General features: G+C 37.4%; 6 protein-coding genes and 1 pseudogene across 7 annotated transcripts; 4 read left to right on the forward strand and 3 right to left on the reverse strand.

Annotated features, from left to right (window-relative positions):
• Positions 1–149: 149 nt before the first annotated feature.
• LOC111800726 (CHY-type/CTCHY-type/RING-type Zinc finger protein) lies at positions 150–3822 on the forward strand. The gene is made up of 13 exons (XM_023684544.2): positions 150–307; positions 401–609; positions 746–833; positions 912–968; positions 1075–1107; positions 1332–1409; positions 1536–1579; positions 1681–1721; positions 1996–2078; positions 2172–2263; positions 2356–2425; positions 2513–2554; positions 3399–3822. Exons 2-13 carry the CDS (start codon positions 560–562, stop codon positions 3522–3524), a joined length of 804 nt encoding a protein of 267 aa, XP_023540312.1. The 5' UTR covers positions 150–307; positions 401–559; the 3' UTR covers positions 3525–3822.
• Positions 3823–4193: 371 nt separating this feature from the next.
• On the reverse strand, positions 4194–5306 carry LOC111800727 (CASP-like protein 1E2). Its single transcript, XM_023684545.2, has 2 exons — positions 5044–5306; positions 4194–4597 (listed from the first exon to the last, which is right to left on the reverse strand). Exons 1-2 carry the CDS (start codon positions 5223–5225, stop codon positions 4258–4260), a joined length of 522 nt encoding a protein of 173 aa, XP_023540313.1. The 5' UTR covers positions 5226–5306; the 3' UTR covers positions 4194–4257.
• Positions 5307–5877: 571 nt separating this feature from the next.
• Positions 5878–7463, reverse strand: LOC111800664 (CASP-like protein 1E2). Its single transcript, XM_023684466.2, has 2 exons — positions 7185–7463; positions 5878–6372 (listed from the first exon to the last, which is right to left on the reverse strand). Exons 1-2 carry the CDS (start codon positions 7436–7438, stop codon positions 6033–6035), a joined length of 594 nt encoding a protein of 197 aa, XP_023540234.2. The 5' UTR covers positions 7439–7463; the 3' UTR covers positions 5878–6032.
• Positions 7464–9985: 2522 nt separating this feature from the next.
• LOC111800940 (uncharacterized) lies at positions 9986–12269 on the forward strand. Of its 2 annotated transcripts, none has more exons than XM_023684869.2 (4): positions 9986–10166; positions 10330–10545; positions 11084–11332; positions 11757–12269. In XM_023684869.2, the coding sequence occupies exons 2-4, from the start codon at positions 10375–10377 to the stop codon at positions 12003–12005; spliced, it is 669 nt and encodes a 222-aa protein (XP_023540637.2). In that variant the 5' UTR covers positions 9986–10166; positions 10330–10374; the 3' UTR covers positions 12006–12269. The 2 variants fall into 2 exon arrangements, with proteins under 2 accessions (XP_023540637.2, XP_023540636.2); XM_023684868.2 differs by having other exon boundaries at positions 9989–10281; positions 10381–10545.
• A 118-nt stretch (positions 12270–12387) lies between these two features.
• Positions 12388–17056, forward strand: LOC147791356 (divinyl chlorophyllide a 8-vinyl-reductase, chloroplastic pseudogene; annotated as a pseudogene).
• Positions 17057–17489: 433 nt separating this feature from the next.
• Positions 17490–20963, forward strand: LOC111800521 (putative serine/threonine-protein kinase At1g54610). The gene is made up of 7 exons (XM_023684253.2): positions 17490–18214; positions 18428–18712; positions 18809–19126; positions 19260–19487; positions 19925–20025; positions 20128–20245; positions 20330–20963. The coding sequence occupies exons 1-7, from the start codon at positions 17879–17881 to the stop codon at positions 20639–20641; spliced, it is 1698 nt and encodes a 565-aa protein (XP_023540021.2). The 5' UTR covers positions 17490–17878; the 3' UTR covers positions 20642–20963.
• Positions 20964–21393: 430 nt separating this feature from the next.
• On the reverse strand, positions 21394–25537 carry LOC111799608 (tubby-like F-box protein 3). The gene is made up of 6 exons (XM_023683012.2): positions 24954–25537; positions 23701–23788; positions 23107–23236; positions 22837–23016; positions 22072–22567; positions 21394–21963 (listed from the first exon to the last, which is right to left on the reverse strand). Exons 1-5 carry the CDS (start codon positions 25245–25247, stop codon positions 22087–22089), a joined length of 1173 nt encoding a protein of 390 aa, XP_023538780.1. The 5' UTR covers positions 25248–25537; the 3' UTR covers positions 21394–21963; positions 22072–22086.
• Positions 25538–26128: the final 591 nt, after the last annotated feature.

The following is a 26128-nucleotide window of genomic DNA, read 5'->3' on the forward strand; positions in this document are numbered from 1 at the left end:
AACTTGTTTTATACGGTAATGACTTCCAGAGTTACTGAACTGAATTGCATTGGGATTCTCATTCTGTTCCCCTCCTCTTCTCCATCAAGTGAGGGAAGAAGAAGTTTCTTTCTCCAAACCCAAGAAAGAAAAAGTGACGAGAGAAGTTTTGGAATCCTCGTTGCCTTCAAAGTGTTTGTTAAAATGCCCCAATCAGTTTCTTGGCTTACCAGTTCTTACCCTTCATTGAATTCCCCATTCGCTAAAATTTCGGCGCCTCCCCCTTTCACCTTCCCATGTCAGCCTTCGACCCACCTTATCCTTTACGGTTTCTCTCTCTTTCTCTCTCTTGAAGTGGGCGTTTCTTGAGATTTAATATAATTTATTGCAAGCGCTTTATCTTTGCTAATTTTTTATGCAGGAAAATTGCAAATCGAGATGCAGAAGGTGGATATAAATTTGGGGTCTCCATCATTAACATTTCCTTTTGGGGAGATATTGAATCGACAACCAAACAGCCCTTCTTTCCCTTTTAAGAAGCTCTTCCGTCGCCTCTCTTCCCTCTCCGCCTGACCTTTCAATGGAAGTCTCAGCCGATGATCGTTTCGATTTTGGGAAGATGGGCTATGGGTAAAAACCCAATTCTCCATTTCTTTTTTCGTTGCCCCTTTTGTTTCTTTTCGTTCATTTGATGCTCTATGTAAAGATTCTTGAACTGGGGTTTTCTTGATTTGAGTTCTGTTTTTGATTTGTGGGTTGTTTTTAGATGCAAGCATTATCGCAGGAGATGTAAGATTCGAGCCCCATGTTGTAATGAAATCTACCCCTGTCGCCATTGCCATAACGAAGCTACGGTCTGTTCTTGTTATCGATTGTTGTTCTTTACTTTCTGGTTTACTTTTGCTTACGTTTTTCATTCTTTGATGCATTAGAGTGTGATGACCAGACCCTTTGATCGTCATGAACTCAACCGTTTCGATGTTAAACAAGTATGGTTTTATATATCTTTATGTCATTCCTTTCATGGATTATTCACTCTTATGCGTGAAGTATGCAATGACAGTCGATTGATATCTTTTCCTAAACCTGAATCAGGTCGTCTGTGCGGTTTGTGACACGGAGCAGCCAGTATGTGAATATTATTTCTGTCTTTACCCTTTTGAGTTTTGATCTTGTCTAAAGAGTTTGTTCGGAACGACTATCCAATTACTTAAAAATATGTTTTTAATACTTCGTTTTTAAGCACTGTAAAGTCATAAACATGTCCTAGAGCTGTGGAGGCAATTGTTTTTCTTTTTTCATATTTAACTGACTGTCGACTTTTTTTTGTTACTATTTACCACGATTTGCAGGTTGCTCGAGTTTGCACGAATTGTGGGGTTAATATGGGGGAGTATTTCTGTGAAATATGCAAATTCTATGATGATGATGTAAATATTATGATTCTTAGTTCTTGTTTTTTTATTCATTAAGCGTGTGTTTACTTGGAGTTTAATAGCAAGAATTGGTGTTGTATGTTTGTACATTTCCTTCATGATTTCCATGCTTCTCTGCAGATTGAGAAGGGGCAGTTCCACTGTGAGGATTGTGGGATTTGTAGGTTAGTTTGAATTCATTGAATTTTTTTCTAATTTTCCCTTTTTTGATCATTTAAAGTTTATCAAATCAAGTCTTTTGAGTTTATCAACCTCATGTAAACAGGGTTGGCGGTCAAGAAAACTATTTTCATTGCAAGAAGTGTGGTAAATCTTTCTACTTTTCAAAGGAATTTGATTAGTATCAGTTGAATTCGTGTTTGTCTCTGCACCCCCGTTTATTGATGATCGTCGTTCTGTTTAATTCTTCGATTTGCTTACATTTTCCTTAAAATATTAGTTGATTATTATGTCCTTCTGAAAGTATTGGATCTTTGGTGTAATGTTCTTTTAAAAACTATGTGGGTTAAGCTCTCTGTTTTTGCAGTTCTAGATTCACTATACCATCTGTTAACCTTCTCTGCCATTGTATTCTTAAAAGGATCATGTTACTCCGTGAATTTGCGTGACAATCATTCGTGTATCGAGAACTCTATGCAGCACCATTGTCCAATATGTTATGAGGTCTTTCTCCAGCCTTTTCCTGTTCTTTCGAGCCTTCGAAATTGAATTCCCATATTTACATCCTCACACCTCCATGCTGGGTCTTTATTACAGTACCTCTTCGACTCGCTGAAAGACGTTGCTGTTATGAAATGTGGACACACGATGCATCGCGAATGTTACTTCGAGATGATAATACGTGATAAGTAAGTCGTAAAGCTCGTCTTTGTTTCATTAGTTTGAAAGCCATAATACGATGCATAATCGATGTATAATGAGAATTTGTGGCATAACCCAGATACTGCTGTCCAATTTGCTCTAAGTCGGTTATCGACATGTCCAAAGCGTGGAAACAATTAGACGAGGAGGTAAAAATAAAAAAGTTCAAGCATGTTTTGTGAGTTTTTTCCTTAATCATCTCTTGACTTGTAATGTTTTATCTGCCATGTGTTTAGATTGAAGCAACAGTCATGCCGGAGGAATATCGTGACAAAAAGGTTCTTTTTCCATATATTACCGTCTTTAGCTACTTGTCGTCTTTCGAATCGTTATATTTACCCAAAGATTATTGGCTGATTATAGTATTGTCTTCAGCCATTTGTCGTCTTTCGTATTGTTATATTTACCCAAAGATTGTTGGCTGATTATATTACTGTCTTCAACCATTTGTCGTCTTTCATATCGTTATATTTACCCGAAGATTGTTGGCTGATTATTTTACTGTCTTCAGCCACTTGTCGTCTTTCGTATCGTTATATTTACCCAAAGATTGTTGGCTGATTATATTTACTGTCTTCAACTCCTTGTTCTCAACCCCTTGTCCTCTTTTGTATCATTATATTTACCCGAAGATTGTTGGCTGATTATATTACTGTCTTCAGCCACTTGTCGTCTTTCGTATCGTTATATTTACCCGAAGATTGTTGGCTGATTATATTACTGTCTTCAGCCACTTGTCGTCTTTCGTATTGTTATATTTACCCGAAGATTGTTGGCTGATTATATTACTGTCTTCAACCCCTTGTCGTCTTTCGTATCCTTATATTTACCCGAAGATTGTTGGCTGATTATATTGCTGTCTTCAACCCCTTGTCCTCTTTCGTATCGTTATATTTACCTGAAGATTGTTGGCTGATTGAATCAGCCAACTTGAATCTTTGTTTTCTGGACATTATCTTTTACATACACCTGATGCTTACTTGTTATGAACACTTAAATATGAATCAATGGTACAAAAGAAACGCCTAATGCTTACTGTTTTCCCTTTACTTGAACCTTTTTTCTCCATTTCTGAAAACTCTCATGATATCAGAACTAGAAAATTAGAGCTACGTTTTGCAGGTATGGATTTTGTGCAACGACTGCAACGACACGACTGAAGCGTGCTTTCACATAATCGGGCAGAAATGCAGCCACTGCCAATCGTACAACACGCGCGCCATAGCTCCTCCAGTTCTCCCACAGTGATAGAGATCATCATCATCATCATATGTTAAGGAGGGTCTGGTTGGTTGGGTTCTGTATCAGTTATATATATATATATATATATATATATATATATATATATATATATATCTCCCATTAATATCACTTCAAAGATTGCATTTCTGAGTAATTGGGTTGTGGAATCTTGGAAACTGTTGTTTTTTCAGGTTGTTAATTCTTCTTCCTCCATTGGTGGGGTCTTAAAGAAACCCAGGTATAATGAATTTGTAACCATACAATATACTAACTTTGGAGTGAATATCTTTATTTTTCATTGTTATATCATATCTTCTCTCTTCTTCCCTTGCTTTTGTTGCTCATTTCTTTCTTAGTTTCTTCTGATTTTTGCTGTTCAGTCTCATCGACACGAGTTTTTTTCAATATGTATCGTTTTTTAGGCTCATGTTTGAAAATGTATCGTTTTTCCCCTTTTTGGGTATGATATAATACTTTGGGGCGGGCGACCTTAGTGAAGTTCGGTTTGGTTTCTAAACTTTTTTGAAGTGTATTACGTTTTTTAACTTTCAATTTTGTGTCTAATAGGTTCGTGAATTATTATTTTTTTCAAGAAAAAGAACTGATCTATGAGATATAAATTTGGATTATATGGTCAAATACAATACCAAAATTCTCTATTAGACATGCATCATATTTTTATCGAATTATTTGGAAGTAAGATAGAAAATTTATTTGAGAAAGAGGGCCGAAAGCCCATTTATTTGGGCCTCTTTTGAAGGCCCACAACAACCAATATAACTAACAGCATGAAGACGATGGCTCCAGCAAGGGAGAGAGCAGAAGCAGCTGCCACTTGCTTGCAGAATCTACCAAATGTATCGCACACTTTGTTCCACCGCACGTGCGAGTTACCGTGGTAGCCGATAATTCCAATGGCTATGGCGGCCCCGGCGCTGGAAGAGAGCAGCACCACCATCACAAGGTCGAGAATGGTGATCAGCAAAGCTAATATATTGCTTCGGTTCTTGTTTGCTAATGAAATAGCCAACGACAGTAGTCCATATAAGCTTGCAATTACATTGGCCGCAAAAAGGTACCTTCACAACAAAACATATATTTTTAATGTTTACTACCAATACACGGTTGCTAACATAAACATAGCTCAAATACGGAGAAAGAAACATAGTTCAACATTTGAGAGAGGTTGGATTCGAGGTTCGAACTCGACTAACTTCATGTTTCTGATACTACTTGACACAATCACACTTTCGAAGGCAGTGGACTAGCGATTGTGCGGCACTCACTTTCCAATGACAAGTGAGCTAAGCCAATTTGTTCTTGCGGCGATTGTGCGGCACTCACTTTCGAAGGCAGTAGTGGGCTTGAGTTGTTACATCTCGAGTGAGTTTGAAAGACTAAAACGTAGAAAGAACAAAGAAGAGAGGCGAGGCTTACACAAAATCAGCGGTAAGTGGTCTCGAGTGAGTTTGAAAGACTAAAACATAGAAAGAAAAAAAAAAAAAAAAAAGAACGAGAAGCTTACACAAAAGCAGACAAGTAATGCCACTTAGCGACCACAACAACGTCGAAAGTAGGAAGGTTGGGGGAGATAGAAAAAGGAACCACTTTTGTTTCTTTGTCAAGCCTCACAACAATGGCTGCCACCAAAGTTAACCCAAATCCCAAAACCCTAAGAACCCCTTCCAACTTCCCACCACCACTCATTACTCTGTTCAATTGAGAGAAAGAAGAAGAAGAAGAGTGTTTGGATGATGGGAAAATGTGGAAGAGAAAATGTGGGAAAATTAAATAGATGGTGGCCAAGGTGGTTGATCAGAGCAGTTATGTTCATTACTTGGTGGGTGACACTCATTTTCAATTTAATTAATTAATTAATGTTATAGCCATTTCTATTTACGTTTCAAAATTCAAACATAATTTATTATTATAATACATCATTAAAGTCAAATATTATGCCACGAAACACATCAAGCTCATAAATAATTTATTATTATTAAATGCTTTAATTTTCGCATTAAACACTAAAGTCAAATGATACTAATAAAAATATTTAAAATAAGTTATTTAAATTAATAATGTATTAATTAAGAATATACATAGATATGCCTAAAACTTAGTAGCTTAGAATTAATAGTAATAATAAAATAATTCCTGCAAAAAATTATTTTTTTATTGTATCGTTGCGTTAAAATTAATATACGTTTTTTTTTTATTTACGTTTTAAATATGGTGCATAAATTTTTTTTGAAGCTCGAATTTTAATAAAAATATTAAATATTTTAATGATTGAACTACGCTCGGTTGATAAATAATTTATTTATTTTTCTTTTTTTTTTAAGAGAAAAAGAGATTGAGATAAATAAAAATATAATGCATATATAGTCTTCTTGTAACATTTTCAATTCCATAACTGATAACCTAACCTTTAAATTGGGCTGTGAGGAACAGAGCCAAAGCCCATTTAGATGGGCTGTGAAGAAGCTTTAAATATAGGCCCAAATCCCGGCCCATTTATTTGGGCCTCTTCTGGAGGCCCACAGAAGCCAACACAACTAGCAACATAAATACTACAGCACCAGCAAGAGAGAGCACAGTAGACGCTGCCATTTGCTTGCAAAATCTACCATATACATCGCACACTTTATTCCATTGCACGTGTGAGTTCCCGTGGTACGCAATGACTCCGACCGCTGCCGCAGCTCCGCTGCTGGAGAAGAGCAGCGCCACCATCACCGTGTCGAGAACGATTACCAATAACGCTAAGATGTTGTCCTTGTTCTTGTTTTTTAACATAAAAACAAACGATAGGAAGCTGTACGAACATGCTATCACATTCGTCGCTAAAAGATACCTAAAAAACACGATACACTTTTAATCCAATACCACCTTCACTTTTATCTATATGTATACGAATATCGAACGTGTCAAGGTGCCAAATTCATAATAGCTATACTTAACACAATATAACACCAAACGTTTAATTATTTTGCTTGTAAAAGTACAAAAACTAACCCGTTGATCGTATTTATATTTTTAACAAATATCCGACCATATTCATTATTTTCAATTATTATTAATTCTAATTCTACCTAAAAATTAATTTTTTTGAAAACCCGAAATAATATCACCTCCTTTATTTTATTGACGTCCACAAATCACGTTTAAATCTAGATAGCTTCGCCCTTAATCGAGGCTCGACTCCTTTCTCTAGAGCTCTCGAACAAATTAGACCCTTTGTTCGACACTTTAGTCACTTTTGACATGACTAAGTTTAGGGCACGACTTTGATACTATGTTAAGAATCATGACTCTCGATGATGGTATGATATTGACCAGCATAAGCTCTCGTGGCTTCCCCAAAAGGTCTCATACCAATAGAGATAGTATTTCTCACTTATAAACTCATGTTCTTCTACTAACTTAACCAATGTAATCCTCAACATACTAATCATCTTCAACTAAACCGTCTCGAGTTTAAATCTCCAGCTAAACGAAAAACATAAGAAATCACTATTTGAGTGATAATATCAAAAAAAAACATTAAAACAAACATGTTTTAAAAGGGCAGACATTCAAATCTTCGTACCGAGTTGGATTTAAACTCGGAAGAAGAAAATGAAGGTCTAGAAAGAAAAAACGGAGCGGGAGAGAGAAAAGACTTACACGAGAGCAGACAAGTAATGCCAGTTAGCGGTGAGAGTATAATCCAAAGGAGGGAGGTTGAGGGAGACAGTAAGAGGAACAACCTTGGACTGTTTGTTGAGTCCCACGACAATGGCTGCCACTAAGCTCAACACAAATCCCAAAACCCTAAAACCCATTTGAGCCATATGGTTAACCATTACGTTCTTGTTCATGTCTTGTTCTTGTTCTTGTTGTTCTTCTTCCTTTTTCACTGATCTTCTCTCCACTTCCATCTTCCCTCTCTCAGACGATTAGGGTTTGGATTCCCAAGAAAGTGGGACATAAAATTTATAATATGAATGGAAATTAAGAGCTGGGAGGTGGGGAAGTTATGGGGTTGGTGTGGTGCTTTTAATGAATCAACACTCATCTACTCACTCCTAACTCAATTTTCTCGGGTATTTTTACGATTTCTGTGGGACCCTACATCGGTTGGAGAGTGGCACGAAACATTCTTTATAAGGATGTAAAAACTTTCTTCTAGTAAACACGTTTTACAACTGTGAGGCTGACCGTGATACGTAATGGCCTAAAACGGCAATATCTGTTAGCGATGAGTTTGGGCTGTTACAAATGGTATCAGGGCTAAATATCGGGCGGTGTGCCAGCGAGGATGCTGACCCCCAAGAAGAGTGGATTGTGAAATCCCATATCGATTGAAGAGAGGGTCGAAGCATTCCTTATGGGTGTGGAAGCCTCTTCCTAGTAGACATGTTTTAAAACCGTGAGGCTGACCAAGATACGTAACAGGTCAAAGCGGACAATATCTACTAGCGGTGGACTTGAACGGTTACAAATGGTATCAGAGCCAGACAACGGGCAGTGTGCCAGTGAGGATGCTGCACCCCCAAGAAGAGTGGATTGTGAGATCCCACATCGATTGAAAAGAGGATCGAAACATTCCTTATATGGGTGTGAAAAAATCTCTCCTTAGTAGACGCGTTTTTAAAACCATGAGGCTGACGACGATATGTAATGGGTCAAAGTAAACAATATTTGCTAGTGATGGGCTTGGTCAGTTACAATTTTCTCTCTTATGCAGACCTACTAACCCTATATGGAACTAAATATTCTTTACAATAGTGTAAAAATTTCTTCATAGTAGACATGTTTTAAAGTCATGAGGCTGACCGAGATATATAACAGGTCAAAGCGGATAATATCTACTAGCGGTGGGCTTGAACGGTTACAAATGGTATCAGAGCCAGACATCGGGCAGTGTGGCAGCGAGAATGCTGGGGCACCCCAGAAGAGTGGATTGTGAGATCCCACATCGATTGGAAAAAGGATTGAAGTATTCCTTATATGGGTGTGGAAAAACTTCTCCCTAGTAGATGCGTTTTAAAATCGTGAGGCTGACAGCGATACGTAACGGGCCAAAGTGGACAATATTTGCTAGTAGTGGGCTTGAACTTAGACGATTACAATTTCTCTCTGATGCAAACCTACTAACTCTATTACGCTTCCTCGGATAATTTCTCCTCTCCATAGAGTCTTGTTTCCAAAACAGACGGAAAACCATCTTCGAGCCTCACACTTATTCAAGTGAGGCTCGTGTTTTTATTTCAAATGAATGTTGATTGATGTATGATGTACGGTTAATATACTTGTATCTTACTTCAAATAAATCTCGAATTTATTGTTATTATATATGTATATATAATTTTTTTTAATCTAATTCATAATTATTTTTATTTTAGTTAATATATTTTTAATAAATCTTAAAATTGGTCCCTACTTGTAATTTTTTATTTATTGAAATTAGTTAAATAATAATAATTTTAATGTGACAAAAGTTACCATGTAAGTATATTTCTAAAATTATGAACTAATAAAAGAATTTAACAAAAAAATTAATAGTATGAATAAACTTAAAAAAAATTAATCAAAATTAATTTAAAAGAAAAGAAAAAGGAGAATAAGATAAAGAGTTGCTTAACCTCGTTGCCAAACAGGCCTTTAGCATTAATGTTGGGTTGGAGTACTCCATTTGTATTTTGCTTGGCTGCAGATATAAAAATGCATTAAATTGGCGGCCAACTAATAATTTAATGAAAAACTATGTAAACAAATACCCATAAATTTTATTGTTATTATTATTATTTTTTTTTGGATAAATGAATAATTACTAAATTTGGAAAAAAAAAAACTATAAATAATTTACCAAAAAATATATATATATTTTACTAGATAAACACGACTTTCCACAGTAGCATGATATTGTCCATTTTGAGTATTAACTCTCACCCCAAAAAGGCCTCAGCACAAATGGAGACAGTATTTCTTGATTATAAACCTATGATCATTCCCTAAATTAGCCGATGTGGACTTTCATCCAACACCTCCCCTCGAACAAAGTATGTCTCCCCTTAATCGAGGGTCGATTTCTTTTCTTTTGGAGTCTTAGTCATTTTTTATTATGCCTACTCCGCTCGACTCCTTTTCTTTTAGAGTCCTTTGTTCGACATTTGAGGATTCTATTGACATGACTAAGTTAGAGCATGACTCTGATACCATGTTAGATGAACACGACTCTCCACAATGGTATAATATTGTCCAGTTTGAGCATAAGCTATCATGACTTTGCTTTGTGCTCCCCAAAAGACTTCACGAATGTCCTTAAATTATAAAGGGATGTTCATTAGTAGCTGACGTGGAAATTCGAAATTTAAGTTTTACAAATTAATTGATTAATCTCGAATAGGCACAAATTTAGAGATTTAAATAATTTAACTTGAGAAAAATAATTATTTAAAAAATAAATTACTTGTGAAAAATAATGCGTGCAAGAACTTCCACGTGTGCTCCATGGTCAAAGCCATTCTCCACGAGTCCTCAACTTCAGCATACTCCGTTGGGAAGCAAGCTCGGTTAGGGATTCAGTACAATCGGTGGTTTTCCTTCTTCATTTTCTTTCTTCCCATGAAATCGATCGTTGCTGATCGTTCGAGGATTCTCCAGGTTAAATCTCGATTGATAATTTTGAGCGGAGAAAGAAGAAAATTGAGAGTAATCGAAAATGGGGTTGCTCCATCTTCCACTTGATGTTGCCCTGAAAATTGCTTCTTCTCTTCAGGTTCAAGCGGATTTTTGTATCATTCTGATCTTCTTATTTTACTTGAAGGTTCTTTGGGATTAATCGATTTTTCTCTGTGGATTTTGGGCTGTGATGAAGGCATCGGACATTTGTGCTTTGGGCTGTTGCTCGCGGTTATGTCGGGAACTTTTCGATTCCGATTGTTTGTGGGAGTCTCTTGCAAGAGAAAGATGGCCTTATATCTATGCTTCTTCATCTACTGGTTCTTCTTCGTCAACTCCCGCAAAATTCCCCATCTCCATGGTGCTCTTTTCATATCTTAATCTCTTTTTTTTTTCTGGTCCTCGGTTAATTATTTACCATATTGGATTATCCATTTACATGGTTACTATATTTAGGATTCTTGAAATCAATTGAGAGATTTGAAAGGTTGTTATTTTGCTCTTTCTGCTTCGTAATTCAAATGTAGCTGTCTCTATCTGAAATGGTTGATTATTTAGTGAAACATACGGCGGATATATCTTAGTTATTTCACCATCACTTGAAGTCATCTTCATGTTATTTCATTGGCCTTATGATCATCCTATGATGTGTTAAGTATCTCATTCGTGAATTTACGTGTATTTCTTAGTTTCTTGAAAGCAATGAAGAGATTTGAAATTTTTTTTGTTCAATAGTTGAATGAGCCCTTTCGAATTTTCTTCATCCCTGTATGTAATGATTTGAATATACATTGGATATTTATCTTGAGTGGTCTTAAGTTGGATGTTGATCTTGAGTCTGTTGTTGAATTCATTGTTATAATTATGTTTGTGAACGAACAAAATGAAACGTCTTCCAGGGATGGAAAAGCTTTTACATCCTGAGGCATATTGAGATATTGGGAAGAGCCCAAGCAGCAGTCAAGTTTATAGAACAATGCCCTCCTTCGACACCGATTGAGGGTGGAGACTATCTCAGGACAATACTCGGTTTGCGGGATTTGAAGCTTAGTTTTATAGATGTTCAAATGGTGCTTTTCAAACCTCAACTTAACGGGCTGCTGAACTTGGTTGGCTTACACTACTGCACAAATTTGCTTGAAATCCCTGTACGCCTGCTGCTTTTTACCATTTTTGTTCAATCATTTGTAGGTTTATAATATACTTTGGTTGTGAACTTCTATACTTATCATTTTCTTGTCAAATAAGTAAATTAAAGACTTCGATGTTGGGTTTTTGTTAAATACTTTGTAAAGCTTTAATCACTGATTCTTTATGCTAAGTTTAAGGACTAAAGCAAGATAGGACAAGATTAAAAGCTTAGAGTCTTAAGTAGACAAGATTCTAGCTTATGATTTCATGGCCAAAGAACTTAGTGGTTAGAAAATGTTTCGAGTGATAAAACAAAATTTGTATAGATGAAAGACTGTTTCGGCATTCAAATTGTATAGGATCATTATTATGATTCCAGCTTATTTTGCGTATCATGTATCTGAACTCTGAAGTTGTTGATTTGACTTCGATTCCTGGCAGGCCTATCAAGTCATGGAAGCACTTCAAAGATGCAATATCTCAGAGAAACATATATGTGTAAAATGGTGGAAGCTAGGAAGATGGTTTTATGGCTTCCGCATGAGAGACGAACAACATACTCGTCGAGTCTCTTTGGCAGAACTTGTAACGGCAGAAGGGGAAGACGTTCTTGGGGTGCTTAGCCGAGGTCCTGTTCATGAGGTGCTCCGGGTTCAAGTTTCTGTAAGTGATCCCTTTGACAGTCACTGATCTCAACAAAGCACACAAAAACACCCTTAGCATCTCTATAAGCATTCTGCAACTGCAATGACTTGTGTGCTACTAGTTGTTCATGTATATCAAATACTTGCTTGTAAATTCATGTAGATATAAATATGTAAAGTATGTATCTGCCATTCAGATTTGATTGATAAGTTGTCATTCACCAACGTATGCACATCAATATTTAGTGTATTGTGTAAATTATCAAAGGCGTTTGGGTCAATGTATTGGATTTTACAATCCCTGCATTTATCACTATCCGATTATACTTGGGCTTTCACCATTTCTACATACATTATACTAGTATCTCTTATTTCTATCTACCAAATATACATCCTTTATTTTCAGGTGTCTAGAACCTATCTTTTTGGACTTTCAAAATCGACATTTGGTTTCGAAACAAACATCTTCCTAAACCTTTTATTCTTTGAACTCGAGGACATAGTAGTACAACCTATAGACAGATTCCATTCGATCAAGGTCGTCCTAAACTTTTAATTCTAAAGCATCAAACATCTGTCAAGAAACTTGATTTGTCTTCAAATAAGTAGGTTTTTGTTGGTGTTATTTTTTAATATGTTGGTTTGGTGCATTAGCTATTGCAGCTTCCTTTTGATACGTACTTCAAGAGCTCCAGGAAAATGGTTGTAAATCAGAAGCGCATACCATAGTATGCTTCATCTTGATATTTGAGTTGTATTCAGTTCTTGCATGAGTTTTCTCAATATTGATGAAGAATGTATCAGATGCTCTCACCACCCCTCTATTAACCCCAAGGATAGACAACCTTGATATCTTACTGAATTAGGTCACAGCCTCGTACAACTCGAAATTGATATCATTTTCTATATCGAGCAATGGGTGAGAAAAGTAGGCACCCGACAAAATAAAATTGGTATGGTCTATAAATGCTGCAAAATTACTTCTAAAAGAGTGTATATGGTAGGTGTTATTTCATCTTTAAACTCTTGAATTTTTACGCTTGATTTACTTTGGTCTTTGGTCTTTGAACAAAATATTGATTCATGAACATTTAAATTTGTTTTTTTCAAAGCTTTTAAACGTCTACTTTAGGTTTTTTACTTACAACAAAATAGTACTTTTTTTGTACTGACAAATTAATGATATAACTTTAAGCATATGGATTAACAGTGTAGTGAGTTTAAGAAGGACTCTGTCCATGCATTAATGGGTTGTAAAAGTATGAACGCACGCTTTCATAGACAAATTTACTTAGCTTTGAGACGAGTAAGATTATAGATTTTTGACTCACTTTTATCGCATCTAATCTAAGCCTATAAAAAGAGAGGTGCCACTCCTAAGTAAGTGATAGGCAACAAAATCAGTAAGATTTATTAACATTTATAGCCAAAATCTCAAAACAAACAATTCACACGCATTATGAAAATGCAACTCCTAAATTTCCGACCTCGCATTTTCAGCGCGCGTTTTTTTTTTCTCTTTCACTTCCAAAAGCTTCAGCCCACAGCCATTTCCACCGGCGGTTCAACCTTCAAAACAATGTCCCTTTGCTCCTCCGCCGGCGGCGGCGGTTTCAACCTTCTTTCGCCGGTGAATAGAAGCGACTCAACTCGTTTCTGTTCTCAATTTGTCTATCAGATTCCGGTGAGTTAATTCTCTCTCTCTTTTCGATCTTGTTGTTTACGTTTATCAGAAACCCCCAAATCCAGTAGGGAAAGACGAAACCCCATTGTTAAATCGATTCAATCTTCGTTTAGGGCCAAAGACCCTAAAGATGTTAATATTTTGGTGGTGGGTTCTACTGGGTATATTGGGAATTTTGTGGTTAAGGAGCTGGTTAGTAGAGGGTTTAATGTCATTTCCATTGCTAGAGAGAATAGTGGAATTAGAGGTAGAAATAGTAAGGAATAAGCAGCTAATAAGTTGAAAGGAGCTAATATTTGCTTTTCTGATGTGACCCATTTGAATGTTTTGGAGAAATCTTTAGTGGATTTGGATGTTCCTATTGATGTTGTTGTTTCTTGCCTTGCTAGCCGAACTGGCGGCGCAAAGGATTCTTGGGAGATCGATTATGAGGCCACGAAGAACAGTTTAGTGGCTGGAAGAAATCGTGCCCCTCCTTGAATTCCAGCGTGCTAAGCTCAAATTTGAGGCTGAACTTATGGAAGCAGCTAAAGAAGACAGTGGTTTACATACAGCATTGTGAGGCCTACTGCTTTTTTCAAGAGCTTAGGAGGTCAAGTTGAGTTGGTGAAGGGTGGCAAGCCATATGTGATGTTTGGTGATGGTAAGTTGTGTGCCTGCAAGCCGATCAGCGAGCAGGATTTGGCTTCGTTTATCTTCGTTTATCGAAGATTGTGTGTTGTGTGACGATTAAATCAATCAGGTTTTGCCCGTTGGTGGCCCCGGGAAGCCGTTGACTCCGTTGGAACAAGGCGAGATCTTGTTTAGGCTGTTGGGGAAAGAACCAAACTTCTTGAAACTACCGATTGGGATTATGGATTTCGCCATTGGAATTCTCGACTTCCTTGTCAAGTTCGTCCCCGCCATGGAAGATGCCGCTGAGTACGGGAAAATTGGAAGATACTATGCAGCTGAAAGTATGTTGATCTTAAATCCTGTGACAGGAGAGTATAGTGCAGAAAAAACACCAAGTTATGGGAAGGACACATTGGAAGACTTCTTTGAAAGGGTCCTCAGGGAAGGGATGGCCGGTCAAGAATTAGGCGAACAGACGATTTTTTGATACTTTCTACCAAGCAACAGCTCGTTGGACTTGCCAGTTCGTGATGGACGGTGCACGTGAAGAAGGTGCGCGTTTCCTTATCTGAATCCTTACTACTTTCTGAGTTTCCATGAAGTTTTTTTTTTCACGTAACATCAATATCTGTAGGGTTGTAAATTGTCACCATTACTCTTCAAAACAATATCATTATGTAATGAATTGTGCCATACTTTTATGCTTCATAATGATTCTTCTGCTGAGCATGCTGTGTCAATGATAGGCAGTCATTTATTTTTGGTATCTTCTTACTCAATTAATTGTTGCTTCAAGTGTTCTATTATGTTTTCATTTGAGAGTTGGTTATTCTTCAAGAATCTGAAATCTATTCTAGAATTGGCCGAGATCCCACATCGGTTAGAGAGGAACGAAACATTATTTATAAGGGTGTAGAAACATCTCCCTAACATACGCGTTTTAAAACCTTGAGGGGAAACCTAGAAAGGAAAGCCCAAAGAGGACAATGTTTGCTAGCGGTGGACTTGAGCTATTACAAATGGTATCAGAGCCAAACATTGGGTTATGTGCCAGTGAGGAGGCACACCTGATGGTGTGCCACTGAAGACGCTAAGCCCCAAAAGGGGGTGAATTGGGTGTCCCACATCGATTGGAGAGAGGAATGAGTGTTAGCGAGGACACTGGGCCTCGAAGGAGGTGGATTGTGAGATCCCACATCGGTTGGAGAGGGGAACGAAGCATTATTTATAAAGGTGTGGAAACCTCTCCCTAGCAGACGCGTTTTAAAACTTTGAGGGGAAGTTCAAATGGAAAGCTCAAAGAGGATAATATGTGCTAGCGGTGTGCAACTGTTTAGCCACTCCAATCATTGCGTCCGAACTGTAGCCGTAAGTATCTCCATGGTGATGAACAATGTAAATAGAACACAAACTTATGTTTTTTTAGAGACAAGAATCCATTGAAAGGAACCGTGATCAAAGGTCTAAAACTACAGTCAAACCGAAGCTTTCTCTAGAGCTTTTGACATTTAGACTTCTTCAAGCTTTCTCCTTGCCTGATAATACGATCATAGCAGTAATGTATCGATCTTTCTAGGGATGACAATACGAGCCGGTCCAGTCGAACAAAATCAAACTAGACTCGATCTGTTGGACCTTCTTGATCACTTGGATTTGTTGGTTTAGTCCATTCAGTCTATTTTGATCGGGAAGTCGGTTTGGTCTTGAGGGGAGTCAGTTTTCCGTGATTTCTTAGAAAATAGTCAACCCCAAATCGATCGATGATACCCGTTATTCCTATGATAACTATACGATCAGAACTGATATGAGAGAATACCTTGGAATCAAAATTTGCCACTCTTGGATTCTAAGTACAATCCCTCCCTCGTTCAACAACAGTGACCTCTCAACTCACTTCGGGCTTCCGAATATGAGATGGAGAGATTCCACATTGATTGGAGAGGAGAATGAAGCATTCCTTATAAGGGCGTGGAAACCTCTCCCTAGTAGACACGTTTTAAAACCATGAGGCTAACGACGATACGAGCCAAAGTGGACAATATCTGCTAGCGGTGAGCTTGAATTGATACAAACCATGTTTAGTTGACCTGTTTAGCATCTACTCTGCTTTGTTAGGCTATTGGCACAGCACAGCCTCTCATGGAACAAGCAAAATCCATAAGGAGTGACATTCTACCTAACCCACCCTCTACTTCTCTTGCCTTCAACTCTTCCCTATCTTCAACCGTTGAAAACGACGACACGGGCCTCGATTTTTTCAACACAAGGTTCAGTTAAATTAAACCTTACTCAAACGACCCCGAAAAACAACTGCTTTTACTTCATTTTTCATTTCGGTATTAGCTAGTTAATGAAGTTGAAAGCAAATTATGTCGTAATCACATTTCGTTTTCTTTTCGAGTAACTTTGTTGATTGTCAACGTAGGCTCACCAACCTTTTAACTAAGCTTCTTCTCCCTTTGCTGTGAATTTGATTACATATATTCTTACAAAGTAAAAGCCAACATATAAATTGCGATTGCGATGGACTTTGCAGTTGTTAATGCAATGTAATTTCTGTCTAGGGAAGAAATTCAACCGAGCACGTTTATATGTACATAATTTTTTTATTTTAAAATTTAGAGGAATAAATTAAACTTTTTTTATGTTGTCTTTTTAACTTAAAATTAGCGGGAATTTAATAGAGCTATGTTCGAGTAGTCAAATTTTTTTAGTCCAACAATTGCAAGGGCGAAGAATCATCTATTGACGTCGGAGTTGGAATAGAAAATAATATAGATTTGGATTTTTTTTTTTTTTTTTAGAAAAAAAGAAAAAAAAAGTTGAAAAATGGAAATAAATAAATAATAAAATAAAATAAATAAATGTGGATATTTGTAGCAGAGTTTGCCAAGTCAGCAAGGCCATGAGGATAGATCCTCCGAATCAAATCAGTATGTTTCCTCACTCCTACGAGCACTCTCACCCAATCCCCCGCTGCCACGTGTCCGTACAATAAACACTCAGCTTGTACTCATTGGATAAACAATTAAAAAATATATATATAAAATAAAAACCAAAGAGGAGAGAGAAAGTAATTCAAAATCTCTCTCTCTCTCTCTCTTCCAATATATATATATATAAATATATTTTTTTTTAATCCCTAATTCCAAAAAAAAAAAAAAGAAAAAAAAAAAGAGAGAGAGACCCATCTTCTTCCTCAGTCAGTTCAGGGTGGACTGAGTGTGATTGAAAATAGCAGAAGTTCTTGAGCTTTTTTTTGTATTTGTTAACAGTAAAATGGAGGTGTTTATGTATGGATGTATGGATGTATGTATGGATGTATGTATGTGCTGAAAAGGTGTGTTTATGAAGCTGTGATTTGTTTTAAAAGAATTTGACTGTGCCTCCATTTGTGGCCGACTCCAAATCATTGCTTTCCATTACTTTTGTCTCTCCAAAATCTTTCTCCTTATATTAATTCACTTTCATACTTCCGTTTTCTCCCACATTCCCCATTTCCATCGCAAATTTATCATTAGGGTTTCTGTTTTTCCTTAATTTCTCTGTCTTCTGATTCCAACTTGCTGGAATGTGATGGGGGAATGATTCAATGAGTTTTCCGATTCCGTTTGTTCTTAATGGGCTGCGTTTTTGGCCGAGAGGTTTCTGCGAAGCCCGTTCAGAGACCGAACGCCGATGACGAAATTAGGGCTTCTGCCAAGGCGGAGGTTGCTGAGATTCGAGCTGATGCTGCCGCTAATGTCCGCAATGGCGGAAGTAGGAACGAGGTTGATGATGATAGAGGTTCGAGGCCGAGGCGGCGATCGTCGAGGCCGAATCCGAGATTGAGTAATCCGCCGAAGCATGGCGAGCAAGTCGCCGCTGGTTGGCCGTCTTGGCTCTCCGCCGTCGCCGGTGAAGCTATCAATGGATGGATTCCTCGCCGTGCTGACAGTTTCGAGAAGCTTGATAAAGTATGATTTCTCTTTCTCTCATCAACAGTTTCCTTTTGTTCTAAGTTCGATTGTTCAGAGTTTATGTTTGGAGTTGAAGAAGGAATTTAATGGCTGTTTCCATTTATGTTCTTATCGCCATGATTCAGTTATGCTTCAGTTCTGTTCGAGTTTTGCTTTCCTTATATGAACAAAACCAGAATTCCCAAATTTGTAAATGTTGTTGTTGATCAGATTGGGCAAGGGACGTATAGTAATGTGTACAAAGCCAGAGACTCATTGACAGGGAAGATTGTGGCTCTGAAGAAGGTTCGTTTCGACAATTTGGAGCCCGAGAGCGTCAAGTTTATGGCCCGGGAAATTCTCATTCTGCGGCGTTTGGATCATCCAAATGTTGTTAAACTCGAAGGTTTGGTGACGTCCCGAATGTCGTGTAGTTTATATCTTGTATTTGAATACATGGAACACGATCTGGCTGGACTTGCTGCGAGCCCCGGGATCAAGTTTACGGAATCGCAGGTGCGAAGCTACTCGACGAAGTTCTTTGCTATCTGTGAGATCTGATTCGTTAATGGATGCTGTATTTAGCTCTAATTCTTCAAATGGACTTAGCAGGTTAAATGTTACATGACCCAATTGTTATCAGGGCTTGAACATTGTCACAACCGTCACGTGCTGCATCGTGATATAAAGGGATCGAATCTTCTGATCGATAACGATGGGATCCTTAGGATAGCTGATTTCGGATTGGCGTCTGTCTTTGATCCTAACCACAAGCATCCAATGACAAGTAGGGTGGTTACGCTATGGTATCGACCTCCTGAACTTCTTCTTGGAGCTACTGATTATGGCGTTGGTGTAGACCTCTGGAGTGCTGGCTGCATTTTAGCCGAGCTGTTAGCTGGAAAGCCTATCATGCCCGGTCGCACCGAGGTAAAGCTCGTTAGCAATCCATCTTTCGTTCCGTCTTCAGTTCGTAGAATGCCGTTTTGATCTTGTAAATAAGTTCATATTTCTTAGGCTTTTGTCACTTTTATCATGATTGTGACCATATTTGATCTCCCAGGTTGAGCAGCTGCATAAGATATTCAAGTTATGTGGCTCTCCTACAGAAGAATACTGGAAAAAGTCGAGATTGCCTCATGCAACCATATTCAAGCCTCAGCATTCATACAAGAGATGCATAGCAGAGACGTTTAAAGACTTCCCGCCGTCATCTCTGCCACTAATCGAGACGCTTCTCGCCATCGACCCCGCTGAACGCCTAACTGCCACGGCTGCTTTACATAGTGAAGTGAGTTTATACATTATGCTGTTGCATACACATCATATCGTTTTTTAAACTATCCGATGAGCTGTCTACTGAATCTCTGCATCGTAGGTATTAAATAACGATATGATCGATTCTTAGAAGCTTAGAACAGTTCGGAAAATACGTTAAGTAGGTCTCTCTTCATCATAGGAATCATCTTGCTCCATGGCTAGTAGTTTTCACCCATTAGATCTACGGCGCATGCCACGGAGTATTGTTTTTTACCCTATCATTCATCGACTCATATTTACTCCCCCCGAGAAGGAGAAGAGAAAGCACGTGTCGTTTTAGTAACCTCGGAAGCTGATTATAGCAGAGACTTTCTTCTGTGCTTTTTTTTTTTTTTTTTTTTTTTTGTAGTTCTTGCTTTATTTCTCTTTTTCATAGACATTTTTGTGAACTTTGTTCTGTTTTTGCAGTTTTTCACTACAAAGCCATATGCTTGTGAGCCTTCCAGTCTTCCTAAGTATCCTCCAAGCAAGGAAATGGATGCAAAACTACGGGACGAAGAAGCTAGAAGGTCGATGACCGATTAAGACCCAACGTCTTGTTCGTAAATATTAGGATAAACAGTGGATATATTTACATTTTTTCTGACTTTGATTGAGCTGTGTGAGTGCAGGCTAAGAGCTGTTGGCAGAAGCAATGCAGATGGAGTGAAGAGAACACGGGCACGTGATCGAGCTGTTCGGGCAATTCCTGCTCCAGAAGCCAATGCTGAGCTTCAAGCCAATCTCGATGTATGTACGCCTTAATCGATTTCTTTCTATTTTACGCTCAATTCATATGATTGGTGATTTGATTTTCATCAATGCTCTCTACAGAGACGACGTCTCATAACACACGCAAATGCGAAGAGCAAGAGTGAAAAGTTTCCTCCTCCACATCAAGACGGAGCGATTGGCTACCAACTGGGATCTTCGCATCACGTCGATCCGATCTATGATCCTCCCGACGTTCCATTTAGCACCATGAATTTCTCGTATCCAAAAGCAAGCATCCAAACATGGTCTGGTCCCTTGATGGACCCAGGTGCTGTTGGTGCTCCTCCAAGAAGGAGAAAACACACCGCAGGTCATTCATCAAGATCATCATCCAAGGACTTGAATAAGGATAAAAATTCTGCTTGTATCTAATACACGAAAACGTTATCGACGATCTCGGATGAGCTTCAGATAGCTCCTCGGAGAGATCTTAATCCAGCATCTGTAAGGTCAAGCCCGGGAAATTCGATTGAATTCTTCGGAATGGTAGAGTATATCATTTCTCATTTTTAAAATTTTCAGTTTTCTATATTCTTGTAAGATCAGATGCTTCGCTGGTTTGTATATTTCAAAGTCCTACTAAACTATATTAGCTTATTGAAAATATCAATAAAATTTGTCTTTGGAAATCCTTTAATGATCCTTTGAATTCATTTGCTTCATGGGATCTGGAGGATTTCCAAATTCAATGAAATCTCTGTTTCTAATAGCTCCTATACATCCTCATAGTCGATACGTTGAAGTTGGGAGTTATGCTTTAAATCGGTTAAAAGTACAACAATGTGGAGTGGAGAGTTCAAAAATTTTGACCTCTATATACTCCGATCTTAACCTTAATTTAGTTAAGATATATACTCTCGTGTGTTAGAGGTTAATCTCAAAAAATAAAAAAATAATAATGGTAAAAAATAAACATTAACACTAAAATCTCCGAATCCAACCAAATAAACGATCATAAAACCAAATAAACGATCATAAAACGAAAGAATAACACTATTTCCTCTATACCAAAGGACCTCTATAACTAGTCACGAGTCTTTACTATTCATTAAAATATACATTTAGAACAATTTTAAAAATATTTGAATATTAAAATTCAAAGATGAAATAAATGAACACAAAACATATACTTTAACCAATTAATTTCATAATTTTGGTAATGATCTTTGGGGTCCACATATTTCCTCCATCTGTAACGTTTAATTATCTGAAACCATAGAACAAAAAAATAGCGTACCTCAAAATCTGCATCACAATTGGCGATCCCTCAGCCATCGGCCCATTCACTAGCAAAGGAAGTGTGGGTGGACGTCATCGACGAAGATTCCGATGAAGTAACAGATCGTCAAAGACAAACACAAAATGAAGATAAATATCAAGCACCTATAAAGTTATACCAATTATTGTCAAGGAATGGAGCCCTTCCTTTTTTCTTTTTTTCTTTTTTTGGTGCATCAGATCATACAAAAGAGTTGATATTTACATCAAAGACAATAAATATTCAATGTGTACTGTGGATAAGGACACAAAAGGTTACCAAAAATTGGAGAATGAGCTGTGAAATTCAAAGTCTGGCTTCCATTTAAGCCCCCATTTTCGATTTAAGGGTCTTTTATGATACACGCTAATTGCTGGAACCCGTTCAATAGTTCTTGTTGTTGAGAGAAAATCCCACTGCCTTCACTAACTTGGTCCTATTGTAGAAGTTAACCAAGAAATCAGAATAATGACCATCAAATGTCCCAAAAGGATAAAGTGTATAGGATTTTATTAAACGAGCTCAAAATTTAAATGTGTAGAACCTGCTCGGAGATGTGTCATTCACAAGCGATCTTTGTGTCGAAGCTGCTGAGGCAGATGGCGAAGGCCTGAAACGCTGAGATTGGATACCTGTAGTCCATTGTAAATATATCCTTTCCTACTTTTCCAAATTGAAGGATGATCTTCTCATGTTCAGGTCCCGCAGGTCCATTTTCAGGTGAAGCTACTAGCTGAAAGTTTTTCACTGAAGCAATTGTCACTCGTCCGTGAAAGTTCAAACACCAACATTGGAGCTGTTCGTGCCACCGCGGAGCCTTGTTTCTGAGCACCAGAAGTCCATCTTTCTGATTGGATGAAGATCCCGATGATTGATCGTCGGTGTGATTTGGTTCATTCGATTTCGACCAGGAAAATCTCATCGATGGAAGAAAGTCTATACGGCTTGAGGAGAATTCGGTCTGTATTGGAGCCACCCCTCCTGGTTCAATAGCAGAGGCAGGAATAGCATCCATGACGCAATGCATTCTTCTTGGACCCCTGATGATGACATACTCCATATTAGCCTCTCTAAAGCAACACACAGGAATAAAAAAGCTCTAACAGTATCTGGTTAATACAGAAACAAGGCAAAAGCAGATTAGTGCGTATCTAGCTCATTCAGCACAAAGTATTACATATACAATGACAAACAACCTTTTATTGGAGGGGTTTATTTTAATTATGCGAGTAATACATCTTGATAACAGATCGTTTTCTGGACGAACAGCACGATTCACAAAGAAAGACTCAAGTCTATTCATATGTACCTTGAACCCAAGACATTTAACTCATATGAGATGTGAGCCACAGGGTAGTTGCCGGCAGGAACTCTAGGTGACACTTGTTTCAGGCCTACAAGCCTAGAGGAGCGACTTCTTGAGATCTTGGCTCCCGCATGAGGTGGCTGTCCATCAACGATTGTGAACTTGGTTCCTAAAAAGTTAGATCTTTGAAAGAAAAATTAATTAATATTTGAGTTAATACAAAAATAAATAAATAATCGTACAGTCAACATCAAACGCTTCCTGGAGCCCTACCTTAATTTTCCAATAAAAGTGCCACTTGCCTTGGACATGTCATCAGCATGCAGTGATATTATATAATCAGTGCAGGTGGCCCGTCGACACTTACGGGCAGCAAGAAGAAACTTTCCATCGTCAGCAAGTGCTGTCGCCAAAACCAAAGGCCAAAAATGAGTCACTTTCTATGTGCCCCCATCCCCTTTCCCCCATAAAACATAACTATATACGCTATAAAATCTAAAAAGGAGGTCAATACCCTTGAAAGATACAAAAAAAAATAGCCCCGAGCGTAGAGTTAAAGCATCTTATTAAGGATATTTAGCCCTCCATTACAGCTTACCATAGGTATCATATTTGACCTTACAAATATCTTGTACCCATTTATTGCTCTTTCCATTTATTGTTCTTTCTATATCATTTATAATTTATTTGATTATCTAAATGATTATAAATAGAGAACTTTCACACGATTTAGTTGCCATCGTTTTAGCAAATATTCTTTGACTAATGAACTTCTAAAAATAATCTTACAATTAATCCAATAAACACCCAATAGAATAAGGAAGGAAGGAAAGTGTCAAGCAACTTGCTTTAGGTATGGAAGCTTACCACTCGTCAAACTAAGATAAAGGCAATAAGTTTGTGCGGATCGATTCCGTTTTATGAAACAATGAAGAAGCAAATCCCTTGGACCAGGCTGCCAAGCAAATATAATAATAATAAATTTTTTGAAAAAAAATACAAAGATAAGAAGGAATGTGGTGACGTAGAAACTTCAAATCTAATAAAACTTCAAAAAGTAAATAAATAATTTTCTCTAATCAGTTCTAGACAAACTATCATTTCAAAATAAATAAACCAATAAATATAAGCATGTTTAAGCAAATGCATATATATATATATATATATGAATGTATGCATGTGTATATAAGAAAACCCAGAAAGGAAAAACAAGTAGTTCAAATAATTAATCCAATTAATTGATTTCACCAGAAACTGGAACTGCAATAATGGAAAAACTTATATAACACTCAACAAGTTATCCCTATATTTATACATACATATGTGAAGGAAATAGTGCGCAGCACTCTCATAAAGTAGAAGCCAATAATTAGAGTGGACCTAAAGCATTGCTGCTAAACGTGGCCCCTAAAAAGGTAGCGATAACTTTTGTTGCCAATTTCATGTCTCTTAGAAAGAATTCCACATGATAAACGACAAATTTGAGAAACTGGAAATGTTGCAAACACCACAACCACCACCAAATCAGAGACTCAATTCATACACGAGTTGAATTTTCCTAAACTCGTGTTTTCTCCATAAGCTAATTTTAGAACAAAATCATGCTTTCTATAGCAATAACGAACGAATTAATATAGAAATTTGATAAAAATATGCACGCAGATTTCTTTATCCCAAAAGATAAACACGATAAATACCAATACAAGAAAGGAATTATAAATTAAATCTGTTCATCTTAATCCCAGATCTTGAACAGGAAGATTCGTTTCTAGTTTTGAGAATAAGTTAACCTAGAATACACTCCAGAAATATGCTCTACAGGGAAAGATAAACAGGATAACAGGTTATGTGAATCTAGAAAAGGAAAACCATACATGACGATTGCTAATAATGGACAATCATGAATCAGCACCCTAAGCGAAAAATCCGCCAGCATTAACAAGTTCGCCCGCTGAATTTTAGGAACAGAGAACACACAGTAGTATGGAGAGGCTTGGTTCGATAATTCGATTAAAACACAGGAACAAAAACCAAACGGAGTAGCGAATTACATTTAGAACATCAAATTCAAAGCGACGCAAAAAGAATCAGAAAATTAAAACGAGTTTGAGATCCCAAACCTGCTTGACGGAGATAGGAAACGTCAATGTGCCAGAAACCTCGGGAGTTTTAACAATCTCCTTAGTAATCCGTCTCCAGCTCCGGCAAACTCCAGCGCAAGCCACGACGCTCTTCCGCGGAGGCCAAGCATTCTCAGAGCTCTCGATTCTAATCAAAACCTCTCTCAGCAACTCCTGAGGCATGTGAACCCAACAGCTCTGCGCCAAACCATCACCGACTTCGGCCGTCGATCCATCCTGCACCACACGGCGGGACCTGGATCTCATTTCCTGAATTATGCTCTTCAAAGACATGGAAACCGAATTGTATGGCAACAGTCCTTCTCATACAAAGCCTTAGTGAACGAAGAGAAGCCAGAATCGAAAGAGAGAGTGAAGAAGTTGGGGAAAACGAAAGGAATCTTGGCGAGAAAATTGAAGAAATTTCCCGGAAGAATTCAAAAGTGGAAAGGATTGGGATTTGGAAGAGAAAGAGAAGAACAGTGTTGGTTTGTAGAAGGTAAGAATCGAGTAGAGGATTGTGATGTCTACTGAAAAGCCTAATTGCCTCTGAAAAATTCCAGACCTTTGCTTTCTTCTACTCTTTCACATTATTTAACTCTTCAATAAATTAAAATAAATTGTTCAAAATTGCAATTTGGTCCTTCAAAGAGCCCAAAATTAATTTATACCTACTTTTTCTATAATTTAATTAATAAATAATTTTATCATTTTTAATTTTAAATAAATAACGGTAAAATAATTACTTATTAATTTAAATATTTTTTTTTTTTAATGAATTTGTTGATTTTCATAATAAAATAAAAAAATCAAAATATATACCTTAAAGGCCCGAGTCCACCGCTAGTAACGGTTATCCTCTTCCAGCTTTCTCTTCGTGCTTCCGCTTGAGGTTTTAAAACGTGTCTGTTAAGGAAATGTTTCCACCAACGTGAGATATTACTATATATTTAATAATATTTATTTTAAAATTATATTTTAATAAATTAATAATGTTGGATTACTTAACGGACAGGACATGACAACACCATCAATTTTATCTTCTATTTCTTTTTTAGGGTTCCAATAACTCAGCAACTTGCCAGCATGATTAATTATCAAGAACGCTAATCATGTTGGAGGAAAGTCTAACATCGGCTAATTTAGAGAATGATCATGAATTTATAATCAAAGAA

This window comes from Cucurbita pepo, chromosome 8, assembly GCF_057944985.1.
Source record: "Cucurbita pepo subsp. pepo isolate OVF chromosome 8, ASM5794498v1, whole genome shotgun sequence".
NCBI classification, from domain to species: domain Eukaryota; kingdom Viridiplantae; phylum Streptophyta; class Magnoliopsida; order Cucurbitales; family Cucurbitaceae; genus Cucurbita; species Cucurbita pepo.

Bases quoted from the DNA above. Each gene is read 5' to 3' on its own strand.
- LOC111800726 (XM_023684544.2), top strand. From the start codon at position 560: ATGGAAGTCTCAGCCGATGATCGTTTCGATTTTGGGAAGATGGGCTAT. The intron at 1,580-1,680 runs GTTAGTTTGAAT...TCATGTAAACAG, and splicing joins GAGGATTGTGGGATTTGTAG to GGTTGGCGGTCAAGAAAACT. The intron at 2,426-2,512 runs GTAAAAATAAAA...CCATGTGTTTAG, and splicing joins GGAAACAATTAGACGAGGAG to ATTGAAGCAACAGTCATGCC.
- LOC111800727 (XM_023684545.2), bottom strand. From the start codon at position 5,225: ATGAGTGGTGGTGGGAAGTTGGAAGGGGTTCTTAGGGTTTTGGGATTT. The intron at 4,598-5,043 runs GTAAGCTTCTCG...TTTGTTGTGAAG, and splicing joins CATTACTTGTCTGCTTTTGT to GTACCTTTTTGCGGCCAATG.
- LOC111800664 (XM_023684466.2), bottom strand. From the start codon at position 7,438: ATGGAAGTGGAGAGAAGATCAGTGAAAAAGGAAGAAGAACAACAAGAA. The intron at 6,373-7,184 runs GTAAGTCTTTTC...CGTGTTTTTTAG, and splicing joins CATTACTTGTCTGCTCTCGT to GTATCTTTTAGCGACGAATG.
- LOC111800940 (XM_023684868.2), top strand. From the start codon at position 10,225: ATGGGGTTGCTCCATCTTCCACTTGATGTTGCCCTGAAAATTGCTTCT. The intron at 10,282-10,380 runs GTTCAAGCGGAT...GCTGTGATGAAG, and splicing joins AAATTGCTTCTTCTCTTCAG to GCATCGGACATTTGTGCTTT. The intron at 10,546-11,083 runs GTGCTCTTTTCA...AACGTCTTCCAG, and splicing joins CAAAATTCCCCATCTCCATG to GGATGGAAAAGCTTTTACAT.
- LOC111800521 (XM_023684253.2), top strand. From the start codon at position 17,879: ATGGGCTGCGTTTTTGGCCGAGAGGTTTCTGCGAAGCCCGTTCAGAGA. The intron at 18,215-18,427 runs GTATGATTTCTC...GTTGTTGATCAG, and splicing joins GTTTCGAGAAGCTTGATAAA to ATTGGGCAAGGGACGTATAG. The intron at 20,026-20,127 runs GTCGATGACCGA...GTGTGAGTGCAG, and splicing joins CGGGACGAAGAAGCTAGAAG to GCTAAGAGCTGTTGGCAGAA.
- LOC111799608 (XM_023683012.2), bottom strand. From the start codon at position 25,247: ATGTCTTTGAAGAGCATAATTCAGGAAATGAGATCCAGGTCCCGCCGT. The intron at 23,237-23,700 runs GTAAGCTTCCAT...TTTTGGCGACAG, and splicing joins TTATCTTAGTTTGACGAGTG to CACTTGCTGACGATGGAAAG. The intron at 23,017-23,106 runs GTAGGGCTCCAG...TTTCTTTCAAAG, and splicing joins ACTTTTATTGGAAAATTAAG to ATCTAACTTTTTAGGAACCA.